Consider the following 27,535-nt stretch of genomic DNA (forward strand, 5'->3'; position numbering starts at 1 on the left):
AGGAGTCAGTTTACTGCCATGTATGTTTAGCAGCATAACAGTATGTTCTCCACTGGGACCTATCACATGTCTAGTCACATGTCTTGCCTGACAATGGTGCCAGGTGTGGGTTTCACCTTGCAGAGCAGGCCTTAAATCCAGTCGTAAAGTGGTTGTTTGCTCCCCTGATGCTTGTGCCACTGTTGGGCATGTCTTACCAGGCCAGCAATTATTGTGCCTTCAGAGTTCACAGCTGGGTAAAACTGACAACTGCTTTTACTTCTCAGTGGTGTGTACATAGTAACTTCCAGCATTATGAAGGCTGGCCATAGGGATGAAGCTTCCAGGTCAGTGCTGTCTTGATTTTACCATGGTCTATGACTCAAGTAAATTGGTAGCATCAGCAATAGAGTCTCACACCATCATGTTCTGGAGAGTAACCAAGACCAATGGAAAGTACTTTTGATGTTTGAGGTCTATGGGATCTTATGGGCCCACAGCACCAAGAGAATTAGCCCAGTCCTGATATTGGGCTTTTTATTTGTTAACTTCTGGTGGTTAATAGAGATATTACTGCCCTGTGTAGGGTAACTCCATTTTATCTGTGTGTGTGTGTGTGTGTGTGTGTGTGTGTGTGTGTGTGTGTGATCATAAGCTCTTCAGAGTTTTTAATCCTTCTCCATATTCCTTACTCTACTCTGCCCCCCACCCCTCCACCTCAGTTTAACCTTTCTTGATCAGTCATTCCTTTTTATACTAGTAAATTCTATCTCCCATCCCTTGAGAGCTCCTCTCCATGCACCTTAGAGCATGAGATGACTAAGGGAGTGGAAAACAGATATCCAATTGGATATTTAAAGTAGCAGAGGGTAGATCTGGTGATTAAATGTGAATATATGTGAGGCTGTATACAGACCCACCTGTTGAGGGGCCTTATACACTGAGTTTGTCAGGATATAATGTCTTTTGACCTTGTGATAAAATTACAACTATTTTCAGTGTACTAGGAAAGAATTGTCCTATGACTTTAGAATTAATTTTATACATCTAATAGGGGCTAATTTCAAGCCTTTCTCAGTTCTGCCCTGAATGGCTATAGTGAAAATATATACTTTCAAAAAATAAAATCACTCAAGATTCATTATTTTATGGAGCTTTGTATTAGAATGTGGAGCCAGATTAATATATCACTCAATGGTATAATCAGATACAAAATATACTATTTCAAAGGAAGTTTAAATACTTGCCATAAAGCTCATATTATAATTTTCATGAGAACACCAGTGTGGGACAGAGCCCTGACCATGACTCACTGCCTAACATCACCACCCTCAGATCCACACACAAGCTGAAGCCTGTGGCTCAGTTGGGCACCTCTTGGTTCCATTAGTTTTTTTGTTGTTGTTGTTTTGTTTTTTCTGAAATCATTGTTTTTCACATTACAGAATTGTCTAAAGTGAAAAATGAGAGCCAAACAACTCTGAACTTTACTAAAACATTCTATAATAGTTAAAGGACTTCACATAGTGCTCTGAGACATTAGGGTATCTACCAAGCGCCCTCTGGTATAACTCACTAATAAATGCAAGGTAGTTTCTCTCTACACCAGAGCAGGTTAGGTCTGAATCTTCTCCAAATCCCAAGACACTGAAAGCTACAGGTGTCCAAGCTTTGTGAAAACATTAACAAAACCAAGGATCCCACATATTCTTTGATCTGGCAAAAGCCCATTTTCTTTAAAAAGTTAATTTTTCCATGTTCTAAAAGGAACATGTCCATTAAAAATTATCTGGAGAGAATCACAACATAAAACAAACAAAAAGCTGGGCGGTGGTGGCACTCGCCTTTAATCCCAGCACTCGGGAGGTAGAGCTAAGCAGATCTCTGTGAGTTCAAGGTCAGCCTGGGCTACCAAGTGAGTTCCAGGAAAGGCGCAAAGCTACACAGAGAAACCCTGTCTCGAAAAAAAAAAAAAAAATGTTACCTATGTAAGCAGTTGTCAGTGGTGCTGGTAACCCTCCTGAAGCTGCCCCTTGAGTTTGGCTTGCTACAGAGATGTAAGTTTCCATGTGATCCTTGTATGTGGCCACCTGGTGCCTCAGACTATTATACACAGAGTCCTGAGTGAGCACTCACAAGCAACAAACTTTTTGTACAAAATTCTACTTCCTTCCTAAGAGTTTAGAATGAATGGCAAACAGAAAAACTAACTTCCTAAAAAATATACCAGAATTATGTAATCAACCAATGAGAAGACAAAGACAAGTCCTAAATGAGAAGATTGTATTCAGCAATGTGAATCTGGATCTGAAGCCTTATGCTGAGTCATGGGCATTTTGTGATTTTAGTAATGTCTAGAGCCTCAACTCCGTCTACAGAACAGAGGACACAGTAAATGTGAGAATGGGGAGACATAACATATATCAAGGTGTGCTATAAATACGAAAAAAGAAAATAAAATTATGCCACAAAGAGTGCAATAAGTTGAAGTTAGGCCAGATGGCACAGGCCAGTAATCCTAGGACTTCAAGGTCAAAGTCTGCCTCAGCCCAGAGTGAGATCAAGTCCCCTGCCTGGTTGATTTAGCTACACCTACTGCAAAGTAAAAGATACAATGACTGGGCCATCCTTCAGTGAGATCCCTTCTACATCAGATGTGAGGCCCTGGGTTCAATCCCTGATACTACAGACGTTTCAAAAAAAAAAAAAAAGGTAAACTAATGTTAAATATAGTATTTAAATCATCTTGAATTTACAACATAGTTTGTGTGTTACTAACTCATGTTCATGTATGAGATAACCCAGAACCTTCAGAGATGACCACGGATTTGGGCATCATCAAAAAAGTGCCCTCTCCACATAGTAGTTCAGAAGGAAGTTTTTGACATTCTCATGGTGATGGTTCAAATGATTCACATTTTTAAATGTAGGTACCACTGAATATGGTTTCAGCCAATAATAGCTTCATACTCGTTGATGCCATACAGCTCCTGGTTCAATGCATTTACAAAGAGAAATGGTGAAGTCCACACATTGCTGACCAATGCTTCCCTCTCTTCCTCCCCCATCTTTTCCTCAACCCTTGGTAGGAGGAATGCAGATTCTGAGAGGATCAGGTTAAAGTCTGCAGTGCTGAGAGCCACCAACACAGAAGTAGAAGCAGCTATTGCTTCACACCACCTTTCTTTCAAATGACCACAGTCTCAGGAGACTTGGAACTCAAGTGGACAAGTGAGTCACAGCCACTTAGAAGGATTAAAAATGAAAGGAAGTGAAAATTTTATTCCTGTGCACTAAAATCAAAGTTTCTAGAAAGGTCAATATCACATAACTTAGTACTTATGGCAGTAGTGTTCTTTCAATTCTGTCCTGGAAAGCACCTTTTCTCTGTGCTCTTTGGACCAGGGGATGTTGTGAGCCTTGGGTGCTAAGGAGACCTGGCCTTCACCTATCTCACAGCAACTTTGGAAAGTCACCATTTCCCCGAATCTATGTCAGCCTCTTCTTACCAGGGATTCTTCTCTACCTGCCAGAGCACTAGAGGCAAGAGCTCTGTCTTCTCTTTCTCTCTGAGGAACCTGCCCATTCTTCGCTCCACTGAGCCTCACATCTTTCCTTCTCATTCCACTTGGACACAGGCATCACTGGCACTTCTGAGTCACCTCTCAGTAGCCAGCAAACATGGCTTCTCTTGATCTGGTGGGGAAAGAAGAATGGTTTCTATTGTTTTAAGAGTACTTCTAACTTTCCATGGGGCAGCCATTCAGCCCTGTGAACATATTTAAAAAAAAATAAAGTAAGTTTTTAAAAGTGAATTATCCCCTGGTCCTTGAAGCAAATTTGGTTTTTCTATTTTTCTTTTAAATTGTTTTATTGTTTATTTATTTGTGTATACGCTTGCACGTGTGCACAGGGCCAGAGGAGGGCATTGGATCCTCTGGAATTAGACTTTCAGGAAGTTGTCAGCAGCCCTATGTAGTTGCTGGGAACTGGCAAGAAAGAATAAATATTGTAGAGCCTTGTTTGAAAATAGACCTTTGAAATTCTTTTAGGAAAGTGCAGGTTTGTTAGAATACGGGACAAAATTTTGCTGTTATCTCTTCATGAGCCTGGTGTACATGGAGTGTGATGAAGAGTGAGACAGAGCTGAGGATGATGCAAAGGTCCATACTCCACTGTGAAGCAAGACATCTTAAGAAGGAAGAGGAACACAGTTGTGAGGAGGCTGATGACACGCCTTTTTAAGCACCATGTATAATGCACTGTTGGCAGTCCAGTCAGTAAGGAACGGTGTGTGAGAACATCTGCATCAAACAGTAAACCCATGGCCAGAAATACATAAGCAGGTACCCGGTGTCTGTCATTAATCACCAAGCGAAAGCAACGTAAAGCCACACTTTAGCCCCCTCTGTACTTCCCAACAGCTAATGAAGAGGTACAGTGGTTGGAATATGATGTCACATACCTGGGGGGAGGGGTTGGGCACAGCCACAGAGAACCTTTACCTGTGTGAGCAGGTGAACATGCTCCCGCCTGTGAACCGGCCACTCCATGCCCGGGATTCCTACAACAGGAGGTCTCCAGAGTTAAGCAGAGTGGTTAGAGTGCCGTCTACAGAGCTGAAGCTTCTGAGATGCCTCAGTGCAGATTAACTGTCACAGTGTTTGTCCCATTTGCTCAAGTTTTGAACAGTGGCAAATCAGCACCACAGCTACCTCTTGGAATAGAAGTTACTAGAAGGGGAAGAAGGAACTAAAGGTATGCAGTAACATTTCCCTGTGACAATTATCAAGCTGTACTGTTATACTGTATGTACTTGTCTGTCATATTTCAACTAAAAGTTTATATTTTAAAAACTTGAAAAAGAAATTTTGAATAAAAGAATACAAGAAACCAGACTTTCTCACAGATATACAGCAGCCTAATAGCCTTATCTTTAATTAAAACCTAAACCTGTCAGCTAAATCTACAATCCCTTAAATTGGTCATAAAAACCTGACCCATGTCCCATGTGTCCATTCTAAACTACCTCTCCTGGGTAGTGGAATCCATTGCCTTAAAAGCCAGTGTTGTCAAAATCAATTCTTCTCACCTCAAAATAATGAGCCTGTTGCCCAGGATGGCCTCCCCATTCCCTGAAATAATTCACCATTCTCTGACATTTAAGAAAATGTGGTGTTTTTCCCATTTCTAAAACATCAGGAGAGGCCCAGCTGTGTTGTCTGTTTTCTCAGGACAAACAGAATCTATTTGGCACACAAGCAACCAGGGATGCCTCCTGCCCCCTCTGCCACATGGGCTTCTGAAAAATGATTTACAATGACTTTGGCCTCGAGTAGGAGAAGGAAAGTGTCTCCTAATGGGTTTGATACTTGACATGTGGCAATACTATTCAAATTTCATATTCTGAGTTGTTTTGACTTTTAAAAACAATAGGAATTTTCATCTCATGGCCATTTTGACAACTTCTTATGCATGGATAATCTAATATGTAAAAATATAAGGAAGAACTTGAAACTCAGGTATGATGTGGTCTCTTTCTTCTTTTATGATTCTTGTCATAGAAGGCTGGGACCTTCAGTGACTGTGGTTTGCACTATGGGATTACACCAGAAAGATGTGGCCTCATGGCTTGGGAAGCAGAGGCAACTCCAGGATGCTGAGCCTGGCTTGGCCACTGGTCTTGTCCCTGCAGGTTTTCACTTTGGACTTGAGTGCTGCAGCATAAGAAAAAGCCTATCAGGGCTTTCTGCCTTTATTTATGAGCATCTCTTTGGCCTTTTCCTCCCAGCATTTTAAATTTATTTCCTGATAAGGATCCACAGTTGAGATGAAAATGTCCTGTTTGGAGAACTCCCTAAACTCTCTGTAGTCTGTGTCAGGACCAAGTGGATAACTTCCTTTCCCTACCATCATTACTTCTACTTCAGGATTTTGTAGTTCACAACCTGTTCCTCAGAAGCCATAACTCTTCAGCTAACTGGGAGTGAAACAATATTTGAGATTTTTATTACTGGGTTTCTTCAAACAATTCCAGACCTTGCAATTATATTACCTGGCATTGGTCATCATTGCTTTATGATAATTTTGGCAACCCAGATTATTATTCTCTTTAATAAGCCTATGTCTTAACTTCCAGATTATTCTCCCTCTTTAATTTGTTGGTGTTGCTGAGAACATGACCAGTAACATGCAGTTAAATGTTCTTGACTGTGGACACCCTTAACCATGGTCCTTGCCTTCTTGTCTAGTTCAGAAGTCAGAGCATTTGTGAGTCACTTTGGTGGAGAATTGCACTCATGAACTGTTCTCCTGATTGTCTATAAGTATCTAAAATACAGTCAAAGAAGTGTAAACAGGGAGAGGGCAGAGTCATACATGTTGCCACACTGTGCTGTGACTCCTTAAAGTCTGGGATCATGATCCATGCAGCAGCTCAGAGGATAGCCAGCTGAGCTTGTGACCACAATTTGGGGGAGAGGGGTGGACCCTAGACTGACTAACCATTGTATTTCACCATTTTACTTCTCCATCATACTCCATACAGCAGAACAGATGAACACTGATGGGCATCAGTGTCTAGACCAGAAATGGGCAAACTTTTCTTCTGAAGCCAAATGGCAAATACTTTAACTTTTCAGGTTTTAAGGCATCTATGACAAATATTCAAATCTGCTGCAAAGACTCAACTCTGAAATGGTCACACAAAAGTGGCCAAGATAATACGTAAATGAATAAACGGGCAGGTACCCATCCATCCCACTTCTGTTTTTGTATGGGTCTTGAGATAAAAATGGGTTTTACATTTTAATGCTTTTTAAAAATCAAAAGAAGAATAATATCCCATGACATTTGAAAATTATATGAGATTACAGTTTCAGTGTTCATAAATAAATTTTACTGGACATAGCTATTCCTGCTCATTTACATATTGCCTATGAATACATTTGCATGGTAATGACAGACTTGGGTATTGGCAAAGTAGCTACAGATGACATGGAATCTTCCTTCATATTCTCTAGTCATAACAGTCTTTATATCCTCAAAATATATAAAAAGCAAAACCCTCATTTGGGGGAAACTGTGGATCCTATGATCAAAATTTGATAATGATCCAGGAAAAAAAGACATTATTTTACACTCCTTTGTGGTGGTATTGTGTTCTCCAAAATATTGTGCACTCTAATAAACTTATCTGGGGTCAGAGACAGAACAGCCACAATATTAAACATAGAGGTTAGGCAGTAGTGGCACACACCTTTAATCCTAGCATTCCAGATCTACCCGGATCTCTGCATGTTCAAGGATATAGCCAAGCATTGTGACTCACGCCTTTAATCCCAGAAAGTGAGCCTTTAATCCCAGTGAGTGATGGTAGAAGGCAGATATATAAGGCGTAAAGATCAGAAACTAAAAGCATTTGGCTAGTTAAGCTTTTAGGCTCTGAGCAGCATAGTTCAGCTGAGATCCATTCGCATATGAGGACTCAGAGGCTTCCAGTCTGAGGAAACAGAATCAGCTGAGGAACTGGCAAGGTGAGGTGGCTGTGGCTTGTTCTGCTTCTCTGATCTTCCAGAATTCATCCCAATAACTGGCCTCAGGTTTGATTTTATTAATAAGACTTTTTAAGATTCATGCTACACTCCTTAGTGAGAATCAATTACCTATAATTATTGATCCAAGAATCAAACACTGAAATGATGCTAGCAGCTGGTATTAAACATGCATATGAATCAGTGGGGCCAAGCGTCTCATCTCTGTCAGCTTTAATACAAAAATCAAAATGGGCTTATTTCTCATAGCCTTTTATCCTGACAGTCAGATGTGCCAACAAAACTAGGAAATGTACAAGAGTCGAACTGAGCCTGCTATAGGTTATTGTCTTCTATAAACTGAACAGGTCAGAGGGGGATTACTTGTGACGGTTAGAAAAAGAATATATCTTTATCTCAAAGAAAGTACCATTATGATTAGACAAGGTACAGCCCACTGTAAGCTTTGTCTGGAGAGAATCTGAGCGACAAAGCAGACCTCCAGCTCCTCTGTGTCTGTATGCTCAGTGATTAATCGCTCAGGAATTAATGGTAGTGGCTACAGTTCCATCTCTCACTTTTGGATTTGACACCCCCTCCAAAAGGATAAACATTTGGTGTCTGTTATGTACTAGTGCTGGAGGACCATAGAAGGCAGACGTATAAGGAACGACCTCTGACCCCCAGCAACGTTGTAACTGAGCAAAGCACTTATAACTAAAGGAAGGGGATTCGTGTAGACTTAGAATACAGGATATTAGAAAGGCATACATTTGTGAAGCATCAAATAAGCAAGATGGAAAACAGGGCTGAATGGGGAAAGGTAGGTCACAAAGACCCAAAGTGTTTAGCAAAGGCTTCCTGCAGGGGATCAACTCATAAAGGAATCTGAAGTGTGAAAAACACACAGAGCATTTGATGAATAAATAAATAAGATTTCAATAGTGGTTGGATAAAAACATGAATTCATGGAACTGTTGACCTTCCAGACTGTAGTTCTTCCCATGGCTCAGATGAGGAAGTGAATAATGTCCTTTCTATTTCATGTCCTTAGCCAAAGAGAGCCTCGTGGCTAAACTAAATTTCCGAGACAAGAAAGCACACACTTCTGTCCATGGAAGGGTCCTCAAAGGTGCAAGGGAAGAGCACAGATGAAGGGGAGACTGAAGCTTGATGCACAGGCATCTGCCATACTGGACCGTATGTGAATGTTTGTGACTTTATTGGCTTCTGATTGGTCTTCTGTGTCCTCAGCCATACAGATTTCAAATTAGTTACTATCTTTGCTTTACCTAAACTAATTATTAACCAGCCTACATGCTGGTCTTTTGAGTGACCACATGCTAAGACATGGTCATGCTGACAACTTCTAGGAACATGTCTCCTGGACAAAAGTGCAGGTCCTCGATGCATTTGCCTGGTTCCTGTGCAGTAATGAAGACAGAGTCCACAAAGTGAACAACCCACAGTTGCTTCCATTTAACTGACTGCTTTGGACCATTTTATAACATGGATGACTGTTTTAAATCATTGACTTTCATGATTCTAATCATTTGAGAATATTAATATCCAAAGCCTCATGAAGATGCCCACCTGCATCAGCCAAGCTGATTGAGGTTGTAGGGCCAATCAAAACAGACATAAGACTCTATGCTCCATAAATACAGCATTTCTAGTTCTAATAACAGAAATGCAGATCTAGGATCATTTTTATCAAATCTTGATATTCATTTGAGCCATCTAGGGATCTTGTCAAAATGAAGATTCTTATGCAAACATCTGGATGAGACCTGGAAGTTGTCCTTCCTACAAGCTCCAACTGCTGCCAATGCTATTGGCGCCTGGACTATCCTGAATGGTGAGATCTGAAGAAATTGGTAGCTTCATTTTCTTAAGAGAACTCCTGTCGGTGAGACACACAGTACTTTCACTTAAGAAAAATTACGTGAGAATTGACCACAACGTGCATATTATTACTGAGATGGTTGATGTATCAGAGGCCAGCTATATTTTCTTTTACTGATAATTAGTATAATTTGCATTCTGGGAACACATCACTTATCAGAATGATATCATATTCATGCAAGGGCAATGACTTTAATTTTTTGTCTTAGATTTGATTGCTGGCAATATGGAATTATATACAGACAGTCAATTAGATAAATGTACAAAATAGCTCATAGAATATGTTGTTAATTTCTCAACTCACAGTAAATCATCAGCTGTGTTGATTAAAACATGTATTGATCTACTCATGGAATAAGGTACGATGTGGTACAATGAAGGTACTAAATGTTGAGCATTTACTGGGGCAGAGTGCTGCACATCACACAGTGATGGGTGACACACAGATCCCTTCAGAATGAAGTTCAAACAAGTTCTAAAAGGAGAAAATATTAGAGAGTGAAGATGGGGGAAAAACAGAACAAACCAAAGTGAGTGCTGGAGGGTGATAGGGGTGTCTGGCAGGTTGATTGAGACAAGAATCTCTGAGCAGAGCCCTTCTATAACTTTCAAATGTAAGTGTGTGCAGCCATCTTGGGTGTGTGCATTCATGTACTGAAATGTACTGAAGAATGGGCAATGCCTCAGAATTCATTTGGACCCAAGAAACCAATGATAGTTTGTAGTCAACACCTCCATTTTGGCTCCCACCTGAATATTTCCCTTCCAGAGGCCTTTTGAATTATGGGGATCTGTCAAGTGAGTTTTGAATCTTTGAATACAGAGAAACTTACTCATAATCTCTTACTGCCTTGTGTGTTGCTTAGAAAATATGATTCTTGTTGTCCACAAAGAATAAAAGAAATGATAGGAACACAATAAAGAGTGAAGATCAGAAAAAGTAGAATTTGTGAATATGCTGTCTTGGAAAAGCTGTAGGGGACTGTGATTCTGTTGTGAGTGACAGCCTAAAGGCAGTGAACCTGAGAGTCCATGCCTATGCATGTGTGTCTCTGGCCAACACTGCTTTTCACTCCTTTACATACAAATGGGCTCTGTTCCACTGTGCTATCACTGTCCAGCCAAATCCCTTGACCTTTGGGATCAGCACACTCAGGCTTTGACAAAGAGAACACTAATTGGTATCAGGTTGTCTCATGACTATATCACTTTGTTTTCTTCTGAAAGATAATATGGAAGTTGCAGGCTTTCTTGTCAACCAGAATTGTAAGCTTAGGATTCACAAGTTTACAATAGACCCTTAACTCAAGACCATGGTCTTTGGATCTTCAAGATACTATATAATTCTACTGTGTTTATGTAATTCTTCAACATGAAAAAAATAAAAAGAAAACATAATACATAAAAGTCTTTATTGCCTTGAAAGTAGTTCTTCATCCCTCTTTTCAGTGGGATGAGGATGATTATGTTTGCTTAGGGAGCTTATTATTATGCCAAGTACTGTTTCAACACCACACAAAAAATGAAGGTTCCGGAACTCATCACACCTGAAGTGCCCTCGTAACTGGGTAGAAATGCTTCATGATGGCAAAAGGTCTCAGTGCTGATGATTTCTCTCATAAGATGCAGACTGAAGTATCTTTGCAAAAGATCCATTAATCCCCCCATGCCAATTTTGAGCACAATCCCAGATATGAGGACACCTGCAATGTTGTATTTGTATACTGCTAGCCTGGCAATCTTTGACTAAAGGCTTGGAAGAAACACTTGTTCACCTCCAAACCTCTCCAAACAGTTTACATGACTTCATCTGTTAACAATGAACCTCATTTTGTAATATGGTTTAGTAGCTGCCTGGTTAGAAGCACAGATCAGTAACCATAGTGACCAGAACTGGATTCATCAGCCATGTGCTGCAAGGCATGCAGCCTTTGTAAAAAGAAGTCTCTCCAAAAGGAGCACCCTGCTGACTTGAGACTTACCCACACCTTGAAAGACTGTTGCTTAATGAAATGGTTGTTCAGGGCTGAGGATATAATTTAGTTCAGAGTACTTGACTGACATACACAAGCTAAGTATCAATTCCCAGTACCACAGAAAAATATAGAAATAAAATATAATTAGAATATGAAATCCATATTCCATTTAGCTCTCCTACCTTTAACTTGATAGGAATTCATCCTTCATTTTAATCAGTGATTCCTGGCATGGCTGTGGCTTTTAGTACATGTCAAACAAAACTTCTAATTAAATCTTAGATAAACAGTCTCCTTCTTTCCAAATATCCCACACTTGGCTGGATCCTCACACTCATGTTTCCTCAAGTAGAGAACATGTGGACATAATGATCCACCAACACCAAGTGGACAGGAAGTCTGTAAGTGTTCTAAACAATCTGGTATAAACACTAGACTCATATGCCATATCTTAATAACACATGCTTGTGCTATCACTATGATTTTGGATCGAGAAGAGTCATCTATTAGTTTTCTATTGTCAGGGGCTGTGGTTTTATTGAGGTATAATATGCCTATAATTCACCCACTGAAAAATACAATTCAGTGAACTTAGTCATGAAGTTATGCAAAAATCCCCAGCATTTAATTTGGAACATCACCTGCAAAAGAACTATTTTCTCTGTAAATGTCCCCAACCCCACCTTCCTCATAGCCCTAAGCAACAGGTCACTAACTTCCTACCTCTATAGATTAGCTTGTACTGCACATTTCATAGACAAGGAATTATAAGGTTTCATAATGATCTTTCTGATTAAGCTTTTTCAGGTAAATATATTCCCTACCCTTAGCACATTTTCCTTGCATTTGATCCATTTACAGTGATGAGAACCCACTGAGATTCTAGAATAACTCCTAGTGCTTTTATTGAAAGCTTTTTCAAAAATGGAAATCCTGGGAAACAAACTCAGGACCTTGTGCTTGCAAAGTAAGTACTTTACCATCTGAGCGATCTCCTCAATCCAAGAGAAATGTCCCCAAATGCTGTTATCACAAAGAAGTGGTCCTTAAGATGAACAGGCTGCCTCAGTTGTGACCGTGGTGTGCTATCCCTGCAACCTTTTAATTGCTACCATTTGTCTGGCTGCAGAAGAGTAAGCTTTGACTGGGAACAGGCTGGAAAATTCCCAGGGTGAGAAAAAAGGACTGGGTTGTACAGAGGGCCTAACAAATGGAGAACTTCTGATGGGTGACTCTCTGGACAGACTACTCAGAGGCTGCTGGCTCTGGGTGGTGGCTCAGGCTGCTAGAAAAGAGATGTTTTACACAGCCTTTCATCAGTGAGAATTTCATCCTGCAATCCACTGAGTATTTGAATTAAGATGAAATGCAATTTAGACTTTGAGGTTAACTGTTAGATCTTTCCTTTTGGTCTTAATTTTTCTTTTTGCAAACTAAGAAAATCTACTATAGCACATAAAGCCATGTGGTCCTGACATAAAGTGATTTAAATACAAAGTGTGGGCTTGTTTCTACTTAGCAAACCATTTTTCACTGAGTTTAAGTTCATTCAAAATAATTGGATTTTGTCTATGAAAACATTTCCTAAATTACCCAATAATGTGATTATCTTTGTCAACATGACAAAACCCAGAGTCTCCTGGGAAAAGAGTCTCAATGGGGAACTGTCTACACTGGGCTGTGGAGGATAGACATGCCCTAAGTTCATTGATGTGGGAAGATCCAGTCCACTGCAGGCAGCACCATCCCCTAAGCAGGTGATACTGGACTGTAGTTGAGTGGATAAACTGATCCAAGCACAACCAAGTAGGTATGTATGCATTTCTCCCCACTCTCCATTGTGGGTGTGGTGGGACCAGAGCTTCATGCTCCTGTCACTGAGACATCCCCACAAGGATGGACTGAATCCAGATTGTGCACTAAATCCTTTCCCTGCTCAGTTGCTTCTTGTCAGGGCGCTTTATCACAGTAAACAAAACAAAACACAGTAAAAAAAAAAAAAAAAAAAAAACAGAAGTGGAACAAACAGAAAATCTGATGCTAACTTTTTAAGGTTTTTATCTTTTCTGCTTCTCGTTGAGAGGCCAGCATATTAAGAGATTTAAAAGACAGAGATCTCAAAGTCACAATGGATGGATTAAATCTGAGACCCACATGTCTCAATTTTCCCTGTCTGTACAAGGGATTTCAAGGAATAAATGCATGTGTATATGCAGAATTCTTAGACTAGTATTTGAGTACGTAGTTTCTGTAAGAAACTGCCTGGTTGATCTGTTCTTAATGCCAGCAGCCTCCAATCAATCATCCATCTCCCTACATCTTCACTGAACATGCACTGACATTATGCCTGAAACCCAGGCTTATTAGAATTTATCCCCCACTAACTTGGCACAAGGGCAATGTTACAGGCAAATGAAAATGAGCTGTTTTTTTGTTTTATTTTGTTTTGTGAAGCACTGGCTTAAAAAGTAGCAGTGTACACACACTTATTATATGGGACTTAACACAGGCTGTATGGGTATCCAGTGGGAAACCTTAAGCCCACAGAAGAGACATGGCCCTCAGCTTCCAGGCCCCTTGACAGAAGGCTTTGCACCAGGGTAGACCTTCCCACTACCCTTCCTTCTGCAGTGAACATGGAAGGTTCTTGCCATGCTCTGGAGATCTGTCCTGTGACTCACATTCTGTGACTGTCTAGATCCATCTTGCCCTCAGCCATGGCTGTGAGTCCCAGTATCCACCTTGCCTGTGTCTGAAGAGTTGGCATGTGAGTATGAGTATGTCTGTGTGTGTGAGTGTGTTTGTGTGTGTGTGTTTGTGTGTGTGTGTGTGTGTGTGTGTGTGTGTGTGTGTGTGTGAGATGCATGTGTGTGGATGTGGGTTTGTCTGGTGGTGTTCTTCCTGTGTCCCATGTACAAATGTGCACACCATGCATGAGAACCATCTCTCATTGCTATGTCCTCTTGTCTGCAGGTTCCTGTCTCTAGCAGTTCAAACCATACCATGTCCAGTATTCTGTTTTTATGTGTTCTGTGCACGCCATTATCTGTCTATTAATTTAAATTCCAGAATATTCATGTTAGAATGTCACAGTCTCATTTCATAGTTGGCACAATGCCTTAAAATAGAACCAGATTTATGTGTATTGCTTCCCGAGTTTACTGAATAAGAACATTTTCCTTAACACACACTTAATCACACTGGTAACACCAGGAATTAGAACACTTGCTTTCTTATCCCACTAGTCACAGGAACAAGAAACATTACGTATTTGAATTAACTAAAACAAAACTAGCAATTTCAGGATAGTTTAAACCAATGGATTAATGTACTTGCTCAGCACTTCATAGAAGAAAAGAGTAAAGGTTTCTCTGCCTTTCTATAAATACGTAGAAGGGGTTAGTGTTAGAAAAACATAAAAGATAGATACAAATTTCAAAATTAACTAGAATATATTGGTTCAGGCCTAAAATAGCATTAAACTGAATGGATTCACATAAGCACCAACAGACTTTCTTCTGCAGAGCAAAGGGAGCCTGAGAACAGTCGTTTTTGCTCTGTGATCAATGATGTAAGCTTGTGTCTCTGGTTCCCCATTGATCCCCTCTACTCTGGCAGGGACTTGGGTGTTGTCAGAGAACTTCATACATGAGTGGAGACTCAAAGAGACACCTGATTCCATACATATGTTTCTGCCCAGGTAGGGATGACATTTCAAATAAAGTAGGACAGCAAACCCCAGTTAAATATGCATCAATGAGTGCAGGACCTGGGGAGAAGTTGAGTGTAGCTCCTAACTGGTGTTTCTTTGATCATGGTTTTCAAAGCAGGTGCTGTGTTTACTGCAATCTCATTGTCACACTCCATTATGAGAGGCAATTAAGCCTATGATAAGTTAAGAGGTGATGTGTTTTGGTTTGTTTTTTGTTTGTTTGTTTGTTTGTTTCTAAAAACATTTATTTAAAAGCATCAAATCAAGTTTTAATTTCAGTAAACAAAGCTATGGCTTCATTATATGTTGGATTTTTGCAGAGTACAGTCTTGCAAACAGCAGATACGATACAGTCATTTGAACAAAGAAGCCAAAAATGTACAATGGAAAAAAGAAAGCATCTTCAACAAATGGTGCTGGCATAACTGGATGTCAATGTGTAGAAGGCTGCAAGTAGATCCATATCTGTCACCATGCACAAAACTTAAATCCAAGTGGATCAAAGACCTCAACATAAATCCAGCTACTCTGAACCTGATAGTAGAGAAAGTTGGAAGTACTCTTGAACGCATTGGTTTGGCTTTTTTTTTTATTTTTTCATCTCACACAACCGTTGATTTGTTAGCTTTTGAAAACTGATTGGAATTTTTCAATTATACCTCGCAAAATACATGTTCTCATTGTGAGTGTTTGCAAAGCAAATGTATCTTGGATCCAGTGCTTTTGTGTTTACAAACCTGGATCTGATTTAGTAAGCTTAAAGAGATAGCAAGCACACCATAAGAAAATCAGCTTTACATAATTTTCTGCTTGCTTACAGAACTCTACTGTCGAGAGTATCTTTTACATTTGGGAAGACTGTTTATTATGATGAGATGAAAATGCCACCTACAGAGAACTGCATTGTCTTCTAATTTAACTTCTCAAAATAAACTGTGAGCCGATTTGTCACGGTGACTTAGAAATCACTGTTATAATCAAAAGAAACAATTCTAAAGAAGACCACATTTTTCCTCTACATAATAAGATTTGGGTTGATTCCATACTTCTCTCTGTGAGGTTTATGTGCTGTTACTTTAAATGTTACTTCCATGTCAGGGTCAGTGACAGTAATGCAGGGTCTGTCTTGGAGAAGCCCTAAGCGGCTGTGTCAAGACTCAACCTGTGATTTGCTTGATCCTAGAAAAGACTTCATACTTGACACTAGAGCCTTTCCTTAGCAATTTTAGCAGTAAGATTTCACCCTGTTCCTAGAGGATCAAAAACAAACAAAAAACAAAACAGAAAAAAGGGCCAACTGAGGGGTATTGAACTAGTCAGTTTGCACATCTCACTGATCACTCTTAGCCAAGTTGAACCGAGCTATACACAGATAAGCCAGTTCAGTAACAATTGGCATTGGTGCCATATCTTACACATTATGCACAGTACTACCAACTGTGTCAAAGAGAGGGGAAAAATTGGAATTCGTTTTCAGTGTTAAATTGAAATTTTTAAAACATTGTTGGTTTGTATAAGCAGGAATATTACTTGATGAAAAATTCCATTTCTGTTTTTGGTGATACATTGTTCCTAGTTCATACCTTTGGATAAAGATACTCTTTCTAAGCAGATAGGTGCCATAATGTTAACACATTGCAAGAGATTCATAATCACCCTGTTTCTATGAGACTATCCAAAGAGTGATTTAAATATCATAGGCAAAAAAATAGTTTAATATCAAAGGAAATTTCAAGAAGATTGTTAAGAAATTTCCAGGGTGTCTTGCACCCTTCTTACATCCTGTATCTGTGATAGGGGTGGGATTGTATCCTTCTTACATCTATTATCTTTGGTGGGAGTGGGATTAAATTAATGACCTCCTAACATTTACATCTTTTCCCTTCCTGGTAAAGGGAGAAAAATTCTAATTTCATGATTTGAAATAGTTAACTCAAATACAAAGATGTAATCCTAACCTTTTTGTAATGATGTGTTTCTGAGAATATACCGAAATGTTTGTTTCTTTTAAGTCTTGCAAATAAACTTGCAAGGAACTTTGGAAATACCTTTCAATAATTACGATTTTAAATGCCCCCTCTAAATATGAGTTTAGCTAAAGTAATGAGAAATGAAGAGTGAATTAAAACACACATGTTTAAACTTGGCTCTGGTTTCAGGAATGATTACTCTTAGACACTCCTTAGAGGTGGCTGTCTTGGGAGGTAGAAAGTACTGCAGTTAAACCAGAATGACACACCTATGTTCTCCTCCCCAGAATATACCATTCCCTTAATCCCTTTTCCATTCTTCAGCTTCTCACATCATGACCTCCATCATGAATAATAAAACAAAGTTTCTCCTTCAGTTGAAAACAACAAACATGAAAAGCAGCTGTATCTTCTGTGTAGGGTGTGCACACCATGCTGACTTTGGGGATCATGTGTTGTTTAGCTTCAGACAGATGAATCAGACAGTCAAGGCACGCAGCACAGTGCCCCTGACCTACTCTGACACAAAGAAAATATTCCTGACAATTGAGAACATAAAAAATCCAGTAGGACAGCTCTTCAGCTATTGCTTTTACCTTACCAGGAAAGACTTATCCTGGTTTCCTGTGTTTGAGATGCTAAAAGGTCTAAGCTGAATTCATCAGGAAGATATAAGTATGCAGAACAAACTCATTTTATATTGTATTTAGAGTTTAAAAATCTCTAAAGATGCATCTGATGGATAATTTACAAGATGGCAATTACTTTGATCATATTAGATTTAGAGATACTTTAAGATTATTTACATTTAATATTAAAAACAATGAGAGTTGTGAAAGCCTGAAATAAGATACTGAATAAGTTAGTATGGGAGGTGCAGCAGATTAGAAAGGATTCCAAACCCCAAGTCCAGACAGACACTGATTACCTTTCCATTCCAGGTCTCATGATGGCTTTAACAGGACATATGTCTAGAATGTGTTTCTCTTGTTAGATTTCTGATCAAGTTGTATTTTGACAAAGGAAAGATTCAAAGTTTGTTTCCACTCTATAAAGCAGGGATTTAACAAGGCAACTCCACATAGTTTATCTGGTAGTTAAAAGGAGGTTTATTTTGGGATAACTTACAACCAGTAAAGGGGTTGGTTACAGGATCCAGGAGAGGTGAGGTGCAGTCCAGCATGGTTCTCTGGAGAACTCTGACTTGGTCTGCAATCCAGCATCCAGGATCATCAGGAGTCAAGATGGCTGGCATGTATGGATCTCAGTTCTTATGGGCTCCCATCTTAGCCATGCCCCAGGGCAGGTCATAGGCTTGCATGGCAGTTTACCAGCTGCCTCACTAGGGGCAGTGCTTCAAGGTCAAAGCTGGAACAGCTGCCCACTACAACTCTAGAATTCTGAGAACACATGATTTAGGATAAATGACTCCTTTTCTTCTAGTGAAGAGTGTTTTACTCCAGTGACTTTAAGTTTCTTAAAGCCAAGAAAGAATCTGGTCTATCTCTATATTCAACAGCAGGCTCAGCCTGACAGTGTGTATCCAATAAGTACTCAGCAAACACATAGTGTGATCACAGGTGTGAAAAGTAGCCATTTTTTGAAGGAAGATTTTTCTGGTATAAGACTAAAAGCCCCATTTCCAAATTACATTTAGATGAAGGATAATTGAATAAACCCTAAAGTAGAGGCATCTCTCAATGAAACAAACCTATAAAAGATCATGGGTTTTCTTAATGGTCTGTGACTAAAGGAACTGTAGTTACAAAGTTTAAGGCAGGAGCCAGGAAGACCTGATGTAGGACTTGCAGCCAAATGCCTTCTAAATGGTATTGTAAAGCCCCAAACTTGAATATCCACAACGACAAATCAGAATAATGACACTCAGTGCAAAAGCTTGAAAGGCAGGCCCTTCTCTTATTGTTACTAAATCCTCACCATCGCCCAAGGAAAGCATGAGCTGCACACAAGCTGTTTCCTGTCAGAAATTACTGAACATGCTTAGAACCAGCTCCATTCCACAGTGTGAACTGTTCAGTGCTGCAGGTCTTGGACAAGCTTTATCTTTTCTTCTCTTCATCTTCCGCCCCTTCTTTGGATGAGACTTGCCTAACATGACTCCTGTGTGTGTCGCCAAGGTCCCTCCCTAATCACTGTATTTCTCATTTTACAAGTCTCATGGCTGTAGGCAGAAGCAGCTTTCAAGAATCAGCATTTGAAGGTTGTGGGAGAGGAGCATTTTATGGTTGAAGTCATAAAAAAGTATAAGAACCACAAGTACCTTTAAATATTTAAGAAATACAGCAAGAGACAAGATTTTCACTAGTCAATGTTGCTGGGGTAGCAGGAACCAAAGAGATGCAGTGTAAAACAGTGGGTGATGTTCTTGGGACAAAGACTATGAGGAAAAATAAGATTTAATTAAAATTTTAAGACACTGTCATCATAATTGAGAGCATGTGCCCACTAAGGACATTGTTAATGTAGACCTCATAAAAAATGAAGTTACTATAAAGATTATCATTAGCCAATAAGACTGTTGTCAAGGAGCAGATAATTGTTTATTTCAATTGATTGAGTTAAACAAAATTAATTTACTCTATACCTACTATATGTGGTGCACCATGCACTGGGAAGAGTAAGAAGTTACAACAGATACAGTGTTTATACTCTATTGTTTTACTTTTTGTCATGCAAGAGTGTTTGTTGTCTTTGTCTGGGTGTCCCTATTCTAGTTTCATTCTGTTGCTGTGATAAAACAATTTCAGCCAAAAACAACTTAGGAAAGGAAAGGATTTGTTTGGTTTGTACATCCAGGTCATAGTTCATCAATGAAGAAAGTCAGGACAGGACCTCAAGCAGGAGATTGAAGCAGAAACTGTGGGGGACACTGCTGGCTCACACAAAGGCTCATGTATCCCAGGACTACCTGCCCAGGAGATGGTGTTGCTCACAGTGGACTGGGCCTTCCTACTTCAGTTAAGGACCAAGATACTGTCCGAAAGATACACCCTAGGGCAAATCTGATCTGGGCAGTCCCTCACTGAGACTCCCTTCTCAAGTGACTCTAGACTGTGTGGAGCTGACAGCTGGAGCTGACTCCAACTTTTCCCAAGATGAACAACTCAGGAAGAATTTTAAGCCACATGGGTAGGAAACTGGACTCAGTAAAATGGAGAAGGAATAAAATCCATTCCAGACCTGTGTTGCTGGAGTGGTGCTTGCCAGGCTCCATTCTTCTGGGGTCTCTGAAGAACCATGTGAGTTTACTTCAAACCTTCCCCCCACATGCCATGCCATACGTAGCTGGTTGACATAGCAACAGCTAAAGCACTAAGTCAGGGAGATTGAGGCAAGATGCAAATGGTAAAAACAGACATACAGAGAACAATTGTTTATTATTTTCCATGCGCACTCACTGTCAAAGCCACCAGGGAAGATAAGAAGAAAACAAAGCATGACGTTTATACTGAGGGACAGCTAGAGATGCGAATGCTTTCAGAGAAAGCATTGAGGATCACAGATGCAAGACTGGTCTGGGTTCCTGAGGGCAAGGAACTGACCTGTGGACAGTTCTCAAGGCCATGCTTCTTTCTCAAACTTTTAGATCATTCTGCTGCACGAGACTCTGTTCAAAAAAGCAGATGTCTCTCTTGGAGCCATGGATCCTTCTTAAATGTTTAAATATTGATGCACTTTGAGAGCTGTCATTTGCTAAGCACTGTCCTTAGTTTTCTGGTTTGACTGTCACATCAGAGGACATTTCTATGTCCTCTGCAGTCAGCCAACAAAACAGGTGCAGAGATGGAATGTTCCTGGCTTGCCCAGAGGTTGAGAAATAAAATCTCCACTCCTTACTCACATAATCAAACAGGATCATAGACTGGAGTGAGTCTTCAATGTTTCTTCTGTGAGCTTTTGCTGTATATTTAGGGTATGACAGCCTTATAGGCAACCAAGAAAACAGGACTTTCCTTTTCAGTGGGGATCACCTCCCTAACTCTGAGTTCTCAACAGTGCTTGAGTTCTATGGCAACCTTCATGCAGATGCTGAAATTAAAGCATCTGTTCCCTGTTATAAATGTTTGATATCACCAAGCAATTGATCAAAAGTAAGTTAAGACCCTTGCTTTCAAGAAACACAGGCTGTCTCCTAAAGGAGATATGTGGGAGTGGAAAAGACAGGTCACAGTGCAGGGGCGGGCAGGAGGCAGCAGACTGATTCCAGTCAGCATAGGATGTGACTCATGGACCATGCACAGAGGGGAAACACAGAATCCATGTGTCTCCCTGTGACACAAACTGAACCCCGACCAGCCTTGTCCATAAAGCTTCAGAGTTGTAGCAGGTGAACTCCTTAGATTTCTGGAACATACTAATAATGTTAGCAAGTGCCATTGGAGAGGGGTGATAGTTACAAATACAGAAACTCGGCCCAGACAGAAGCTGCCTGTAATGAACGTGGAGAGTTTTCCAATGTGTGTCTCCTGTAGAATGTGGTGGGCCACATGGGGGTCAAGCTGGAGAGGTGGCTTCAGAAGATCCCAGGTGATTTTAAGTTCCCTTCACACCATTTAGACCTCAGATTCCCTACATACCATTTAGACTGTATTAGGACGATGTTAATAACCAAAAGATTCTGAAATTATTACAAAATAATGAGGAAAAACTGAAAGTCTGTCCTGAGCATGAGGAAGGGAACAATAAATCAGAGCCACCAGAACCACAGCTCAGGCTATCACTGCCCTTCCTGAAATTTGAAAAACCACAAGTAACACAGAAGATGAAGTGTAACATGAATTGCTAAATGCTCTTATTAATAAACGAAACATGGAGCCAGATATTGGGGTGAAAGCTGAAAGATCAGAGAAACAGAACAAGCCAGCTACATTCTTACCTCTATGAAATCTCCAGCCTCAAGAGGGAGAGTTCCTGTTTCCTCACACCGTATATACCTTACTCTGTCCAGACATCACTGCCTGGGATTAAAGTCATGAGTCCTTCCCAGTACTGGGATTAAAGTTGTGTGCCACCACTGACTGGCTCTGTTTCAGGTATGGCCTTGAACTCACAGAGATCCAGACAGATCTCTGCCTCCTGAGTGATAGGATTAAGGGGTGATAGGATTAAGGGTGTGTGCCACCACTGTCTGGCATCTATGTCTAATATAGTGGCTAGTTCTGTCCTTTGATGCTCAGATAAGATTATTAGGGTACACAATATATCACCACAGTAAAGTATACTTTAAGAAAGAAAATATAATCAAAATCAAATCTTATAGAGCTCTTGAACAGGACATGGTTTGGATTGGAAAGTCCTACCATGAGATGCCAATGATAAAACATAATAAACAAGACAATGTCATCATCAAGACTCCATGTTCAGAAACACTATATAATAACCTAAATAATTTCATATCCAGAAAGCCATAAGTATATAAAGACTCTCAAAAATCCCTTAAATTTGAAATTTTCTTTGCCAGTTTGAAATTTCTACCAACTCTTCCCATGAAAGCAATGAAGACACAGCTTGGTGGCAGGATGATTGCCAACCTTAAGAACACAACTGGGCTTCTATTTTTAATCTCTGTAAAACCATCTTCCATTTGTTTATGGTTTTCAGCAAGATGATGACTTAAAGGCCCAATCTCCAGCCTATATACTGAAATATAAAAGACAATTCATATTGTATTTTGTATGTGTACATTTCACACAATAAAGATTGCATTTCAGGCACATATGCACACACTGCAAAAATATGTACAGCATAGTTAGAAGATGTTTGCAAGCCAGTCTGAGATGTATAAACCTGCATAGCCAGACCACACCAGTTTCAGAGCCACTTTAGGATTATGCAAAGCAATCTACACTGACAGACACTTCACATCAGAGCTAACATGTCCACGTAAATTACTTCTAGTTTTGGGGAAGTAGAGTAAACAAAAGCTCCAACCTAAATAGAGGATATTGTGGAGAAATCCAAACTCTTGAGATTTTATTTCCATGATTAGAATGGATAGAATAAGCAGAATCTGTCTATGTTTGGTTGATTGCTTTTTTAAAATTCTCTTTATCCCAAATTAGAGGTAGTGGACTAAGAGAGTTTCCTATGGCTCTGAGTAGATAAAAGTATTTATGTACAAATGGACATATTTCTGAAATTGGGCAATAATGCCTATGAGTTTGTGTTTAAAACCACAGTGTAACTGAGGCTCAGGAGACAGGATGATGTAGCAGGAACTTTAGCAGAATGGGATTCAAGGACAATGGTCTGACACACAATAATGTAGCAACTGCCAGGAGCAAGCTTGGGGCAATTCTGAGCTCAGAATAGAGAGGAATGGGATGATTTCCCCCAACTTTCTCCACGTTGTTTCCGTGCAGCATGCAGAATGTACTTTGTGAATCTGAATGTATCCCACAGGCTGCTGCTCTGAGCACTTGGTCCTTGGCTTTAAGGCTGTGTGGAAACCTGTGCTGGTCACTTTCAGAGCCAGGTCACTAAAAGTCTTTTATTTTTTTTTTAATTATTTTTCTTTATTATTATGTGTTTTAAATTTTATACATCAGCCATGGGTTCCCCTGTCCTCCTCCCTCCCAAACCCACTCCATCTTCCCCTCAGCCCCTCCCTTCCATTCCCATGTCCTCCAGGATCAAGGCACCCCTGGGGATTCATTTAAACCTGGTGGATTCAGTACAGGCAGGTCTTGTCACCTCCTTCCAGACTGAGCAAAGTGTCCCTGTGTAAGCCCAAGGTTTCAAGCAGCCAGCTCATGCACTAAGGACAGATCCTGGTCCCACAGACTGGGTGCCTCCCAAACAGATCAAGCTATTCAATTGTCTCACTTATCCAGAGGGCCTGATCCAGTCTTTGAAGTAACATCTCCCCAGGTTCTGGCTGCCTTCCCTGTTATCTGATCCACTCTTATATGGATGCCTTTCATCACAATCTCTGGTCCACATGAGCTGAGTCAGGCCCTCAGCCCTGCACCATAAGCCAAGCCCCCCCCCCCATTCATGAGCTAAGCCCAGCCCTCCCAACCCAGTCCCTCCTTCACCACGAGCTGAACTTTCCTTCCTTAAGTTGCCCTCAGATTCTGTCACAGAGACACAAAAGTAACTAATACAGAGGATTTCTATAGGAAAAACTGCCTGCTGACTATGTGGACACTTTGAAAACAAAAATCTAAGGCATCTTATACGCAACCTATGGCAGTTTTTTCTGTGACCTGAGGCCCCTAATATAAGAAAAATAGACCAACACTAACTTGTCATCCCAATTCCTTCTACACCAGAGGAGGCTGTTGGGAATTACTGACCATATGTCTCTTTTTTGCATTATCTTGTTAGATGCCAGAAAAGCCCTCTGTGGTAAATTAGGGATTGTAAATTAGGCTATATTCTGCCAAATTAAGAGTTGTTTGCAAAGTGGTACATGATGTGTGGACCTCTGCATGCCCAAGCACAGGACGTAGTATAATGATTTTGTTTTGGGTGAAATCCATCTGGAAATCTAGCTGTCTTTTGCTCAACCACCCTGCCACTGTATTACAGTGGTACAATTCCCAAACATCAATATCTAGAAGGACCCAGAGGTTCCACAGTACAGGATGTGCATTGTTGACCCTGGAGGTCACTGTGTCACAGCTGTGAGGTGAAGCGTGAGAAGACCTCATTTATCCAGGCATGTGGTAAACAGTTGTAATCAAAACCTCCAGATATCCTTGCACACACTGGTGGTGTAAGGTGTGGATATTGATTAGGACAAGAGAAAGGTATCTTTTGAGCAAACTGCACTCTGTGTAGTGAGGCAGAGTCATGCTGTCAGAATGACCTACTCAATGGAGTATGGTTTTTCTGTGTCTGATGCATGCTCTACTTTGGGTACCCATCAATCATTCTTCTTTACATAAGACCCAATTGGGTATAAATTTTTCAATTCCCACTAACTTGTAACTTCCTCAGGAATAGATAGGTTGAGACCAGTTTTGTCTTGCACGAGCAGAATTCATGTGGCTTAAGTAATCTTACCTAAGGTTACCACAGGAATCTTAAACATTTACTCAAAGCTAGTTCAGTAAGTTAAGAAAATTGCCTAGGTGAGTAATTGGTATTAAACCAAAATTAAATATTTTACACCTACATCTGCTCTTTCTTTAAAATAGAAACTAGAGCAATACAAGGGAAAACAACTGAGGCTGAAAATAAAATAAAGCAGACAAAGTAAATCAGATATGGCATTGGGATGAGCTAGAACCTAGACCAGGTCTTCTGTCCACACCAGGAGAGACCCCCAAGTCTACATACCACACAAGCTTGGTACTTCTCTCCCTGCCTGGAAGATTGGCCAGCCTAGGGTGACTCTCTTAAAAGCCCATGTTCTTGAATCTATAGCAAACAAGGAATCCAAAGCAGAATGGGCCACAGCTGTAGTGTGGAGAGATGACTAGCCAGGCGAATGTGCACCATTTAAAACAAAATTCAAAGAAGCCAAGAAAACAAACTCAAAGAGTTGCTGGTTTTTTGTATGATAAAGCAGAGAACAGTTTTTTAAAACACTGATTTAACCCATGTAGGTTAGTAATGAAGTGAAATGTGCTTGTTTTGTGGAAGGGTATGAGCTGAGCAGAAAGTCTGAGGGGGACAGGAGGTGGCATTTGGTATTTAATGTGGAGGAGGGAATAAGCATGCAGGCTTAATGCTGCAACCTATGCACATTGCAATGGGTGATAAGACAGCCCAGGCATTCAGAAAAAAGGCTTGAGTGACAGGCATTTGATGTGTGTCTGAGCCAGTTGTAACCAGAAAACAGAGGCCTATGGTCCTAATTCTGGACCACAGCTTTGGCTTAGACTTAGTAAGAATCTGTCCACTTACCATCAAGAAAAAATAAGAAAGAGGTGGAAGGAAAGAAGGTGGAGGAAGAGGGAAAAGCTTTGGCTTCCCCTCGGAGGCACTGGGAATCCTGGGCTCTTAAGTTAAAGTATCCTTGGGCTCTTGCTTCCTGCAGTAAACCTGCCAGCCTCAGTCATAAAATCATCATTTTTAACAGATGGCTTCTCACATAAATCAGAGCCCTTTTCCCAGCCCAGCTCAGCCTCTGATCACTTGGCCTCTCCTTAGTAAGCTACTGCATCCTTCACTAGACCAGAGGCAGCCTGGGTGACCCAAAGAATCCAGGTCAATGCCAGCCCTGGGTGACCCACTGTCTTTTGCAGTGAAACTCTTATGAAGTACAGGTTTCCTCCTGTGTGAATTGACTGGGTAATCTTCTAGAAGAGGAGAGTCTACATAAGACAAAGCCTGCGCCCCCCCCCCCAAATGCATCTAGTACACCTCTCCTCTCATTATTAATAAAATTAGGTGTGTTCTGTGCAGACATTTTAAGGTCAATGAACAATGGCAATAAGCTTGATTTTATTATTAGTGTGTGTGTATGTGTGTGTGTGTGTGTGTGTGTGTGTGTGTGTGTGTGTGGTTTGAGTGTGCACTCCCATTCCATAGAGCAAGTGTGGAGATCAGAAGACAATTTACAGGAGTCTGTTCCCTCCTTCTGCCATGTGGGTGGCAGAGAATGAACTTGGTAATCAGCCTTGGCAGCAAGAGCTTTTACCCTCTGAGCTCACTAGTGCAAGAATAAGGCACTCATTCTGGAAGGAGAAAATTGAGTCTACATATCTTTGTGTACAAGTTGCTTTCATGTGCCTCAATCCTAGCATTAGAGAGAGAGAGGCAGAGACAGAGACAGAGAAATTCTGGGCTTAGTCTAAGGGGTGAATGGTGACATCAGCATGTACAGTTAGGAATGATACCTCAAAGTCCTTGGCTAACTGCCCTCCATTTTTGCCTTTCTGATTGAAGCTATTCTGCAGACAAGGAGGCTGCTGCTGCCTTATTCTAGAGAGAATCATGCTATGATTACACCCACAAGCAAAGTAAAAAATGCATTGCTATGTGCCATTAAGGGTGTGTAAAAGTATGTTGTTTTAACTGTAAACTATTTGATTTAAAAATTATATGACTGGTCCTGAGTGAGGTAACCAGACTCAAAAAGACAAACATGGTATGTACTCACTCATAGGAGGATACTAGATGTAAAACAAAGATGACTAGACTGCTACACAACTCCAGGGAGGCTACCTAGAAAACAGGACCCTAAGAAAGACACAGGGATCGCCCAATGACAGAGAAATGGATGAGGTCTACATGAACAACCTGGACAACAGTGGGAGTAATGAAGGGCAAGGTTCGAGGGAAAGAGAGCTTAGGGGAGCGGGAGACCCCAGCTGGATCAAGAACAGGGAGAACAAGGAATAACAGACCATGATAAATGAAGACCACATGAGAACAAGAAGAAGCAAAATGCTAGAGAGGCCCCCAGAAATCCACAATGATACCTCCACTGTAGACTACTGGCAATGGTGGACAGAAAGCCCGAACTGACCTAGTCTGGTGATCAGA

General features: G+C 40.5%; 1 protein-coding gene across 2 annotated transcripts in view; it reads left to right on the forward strand.

Moving 5' to 3' along the window:
* Negr1 (neuronal growth regulator 1) overlaps positions 1-27,535 on the forward strand; it is a 771,161-nt gene that overhangs the window by 737,940 nt on the left and 5,686 nt on the right. Inside the window, exon 7 of one of the 2 annotated variants that reach the window (XM_036190724.1) lies at positions 8,566-8,711. The exons of the other annotated variant lie outside the window; for it this stretch is intronic. Coding sequence (XP_036046617.1) covers positions 8,566-8,666 — 101 coding nt within the window. The 3' untranslated portion in view covers positions 8,667-8,711. The remainder of the gene's footprint in view (positions 1-8,565; positions 8,712-27,535) is intronic. 2 annotated transcript variants of the gene reach the window in all.

This window comes from Onychomys torridus, chromosome 6 (genome assembly GCF_903995425.1).
Source record: "Onychomys torridus chromosome 6, mOncTor1.1, whole genome shotgun sequence".
Classification (NCBI taxonomy): Eukaryota; Metazoa; Chordata; class Mammalia; order Rodentia; family Cricetidae; genus Onychomys; species Onychomys torridus.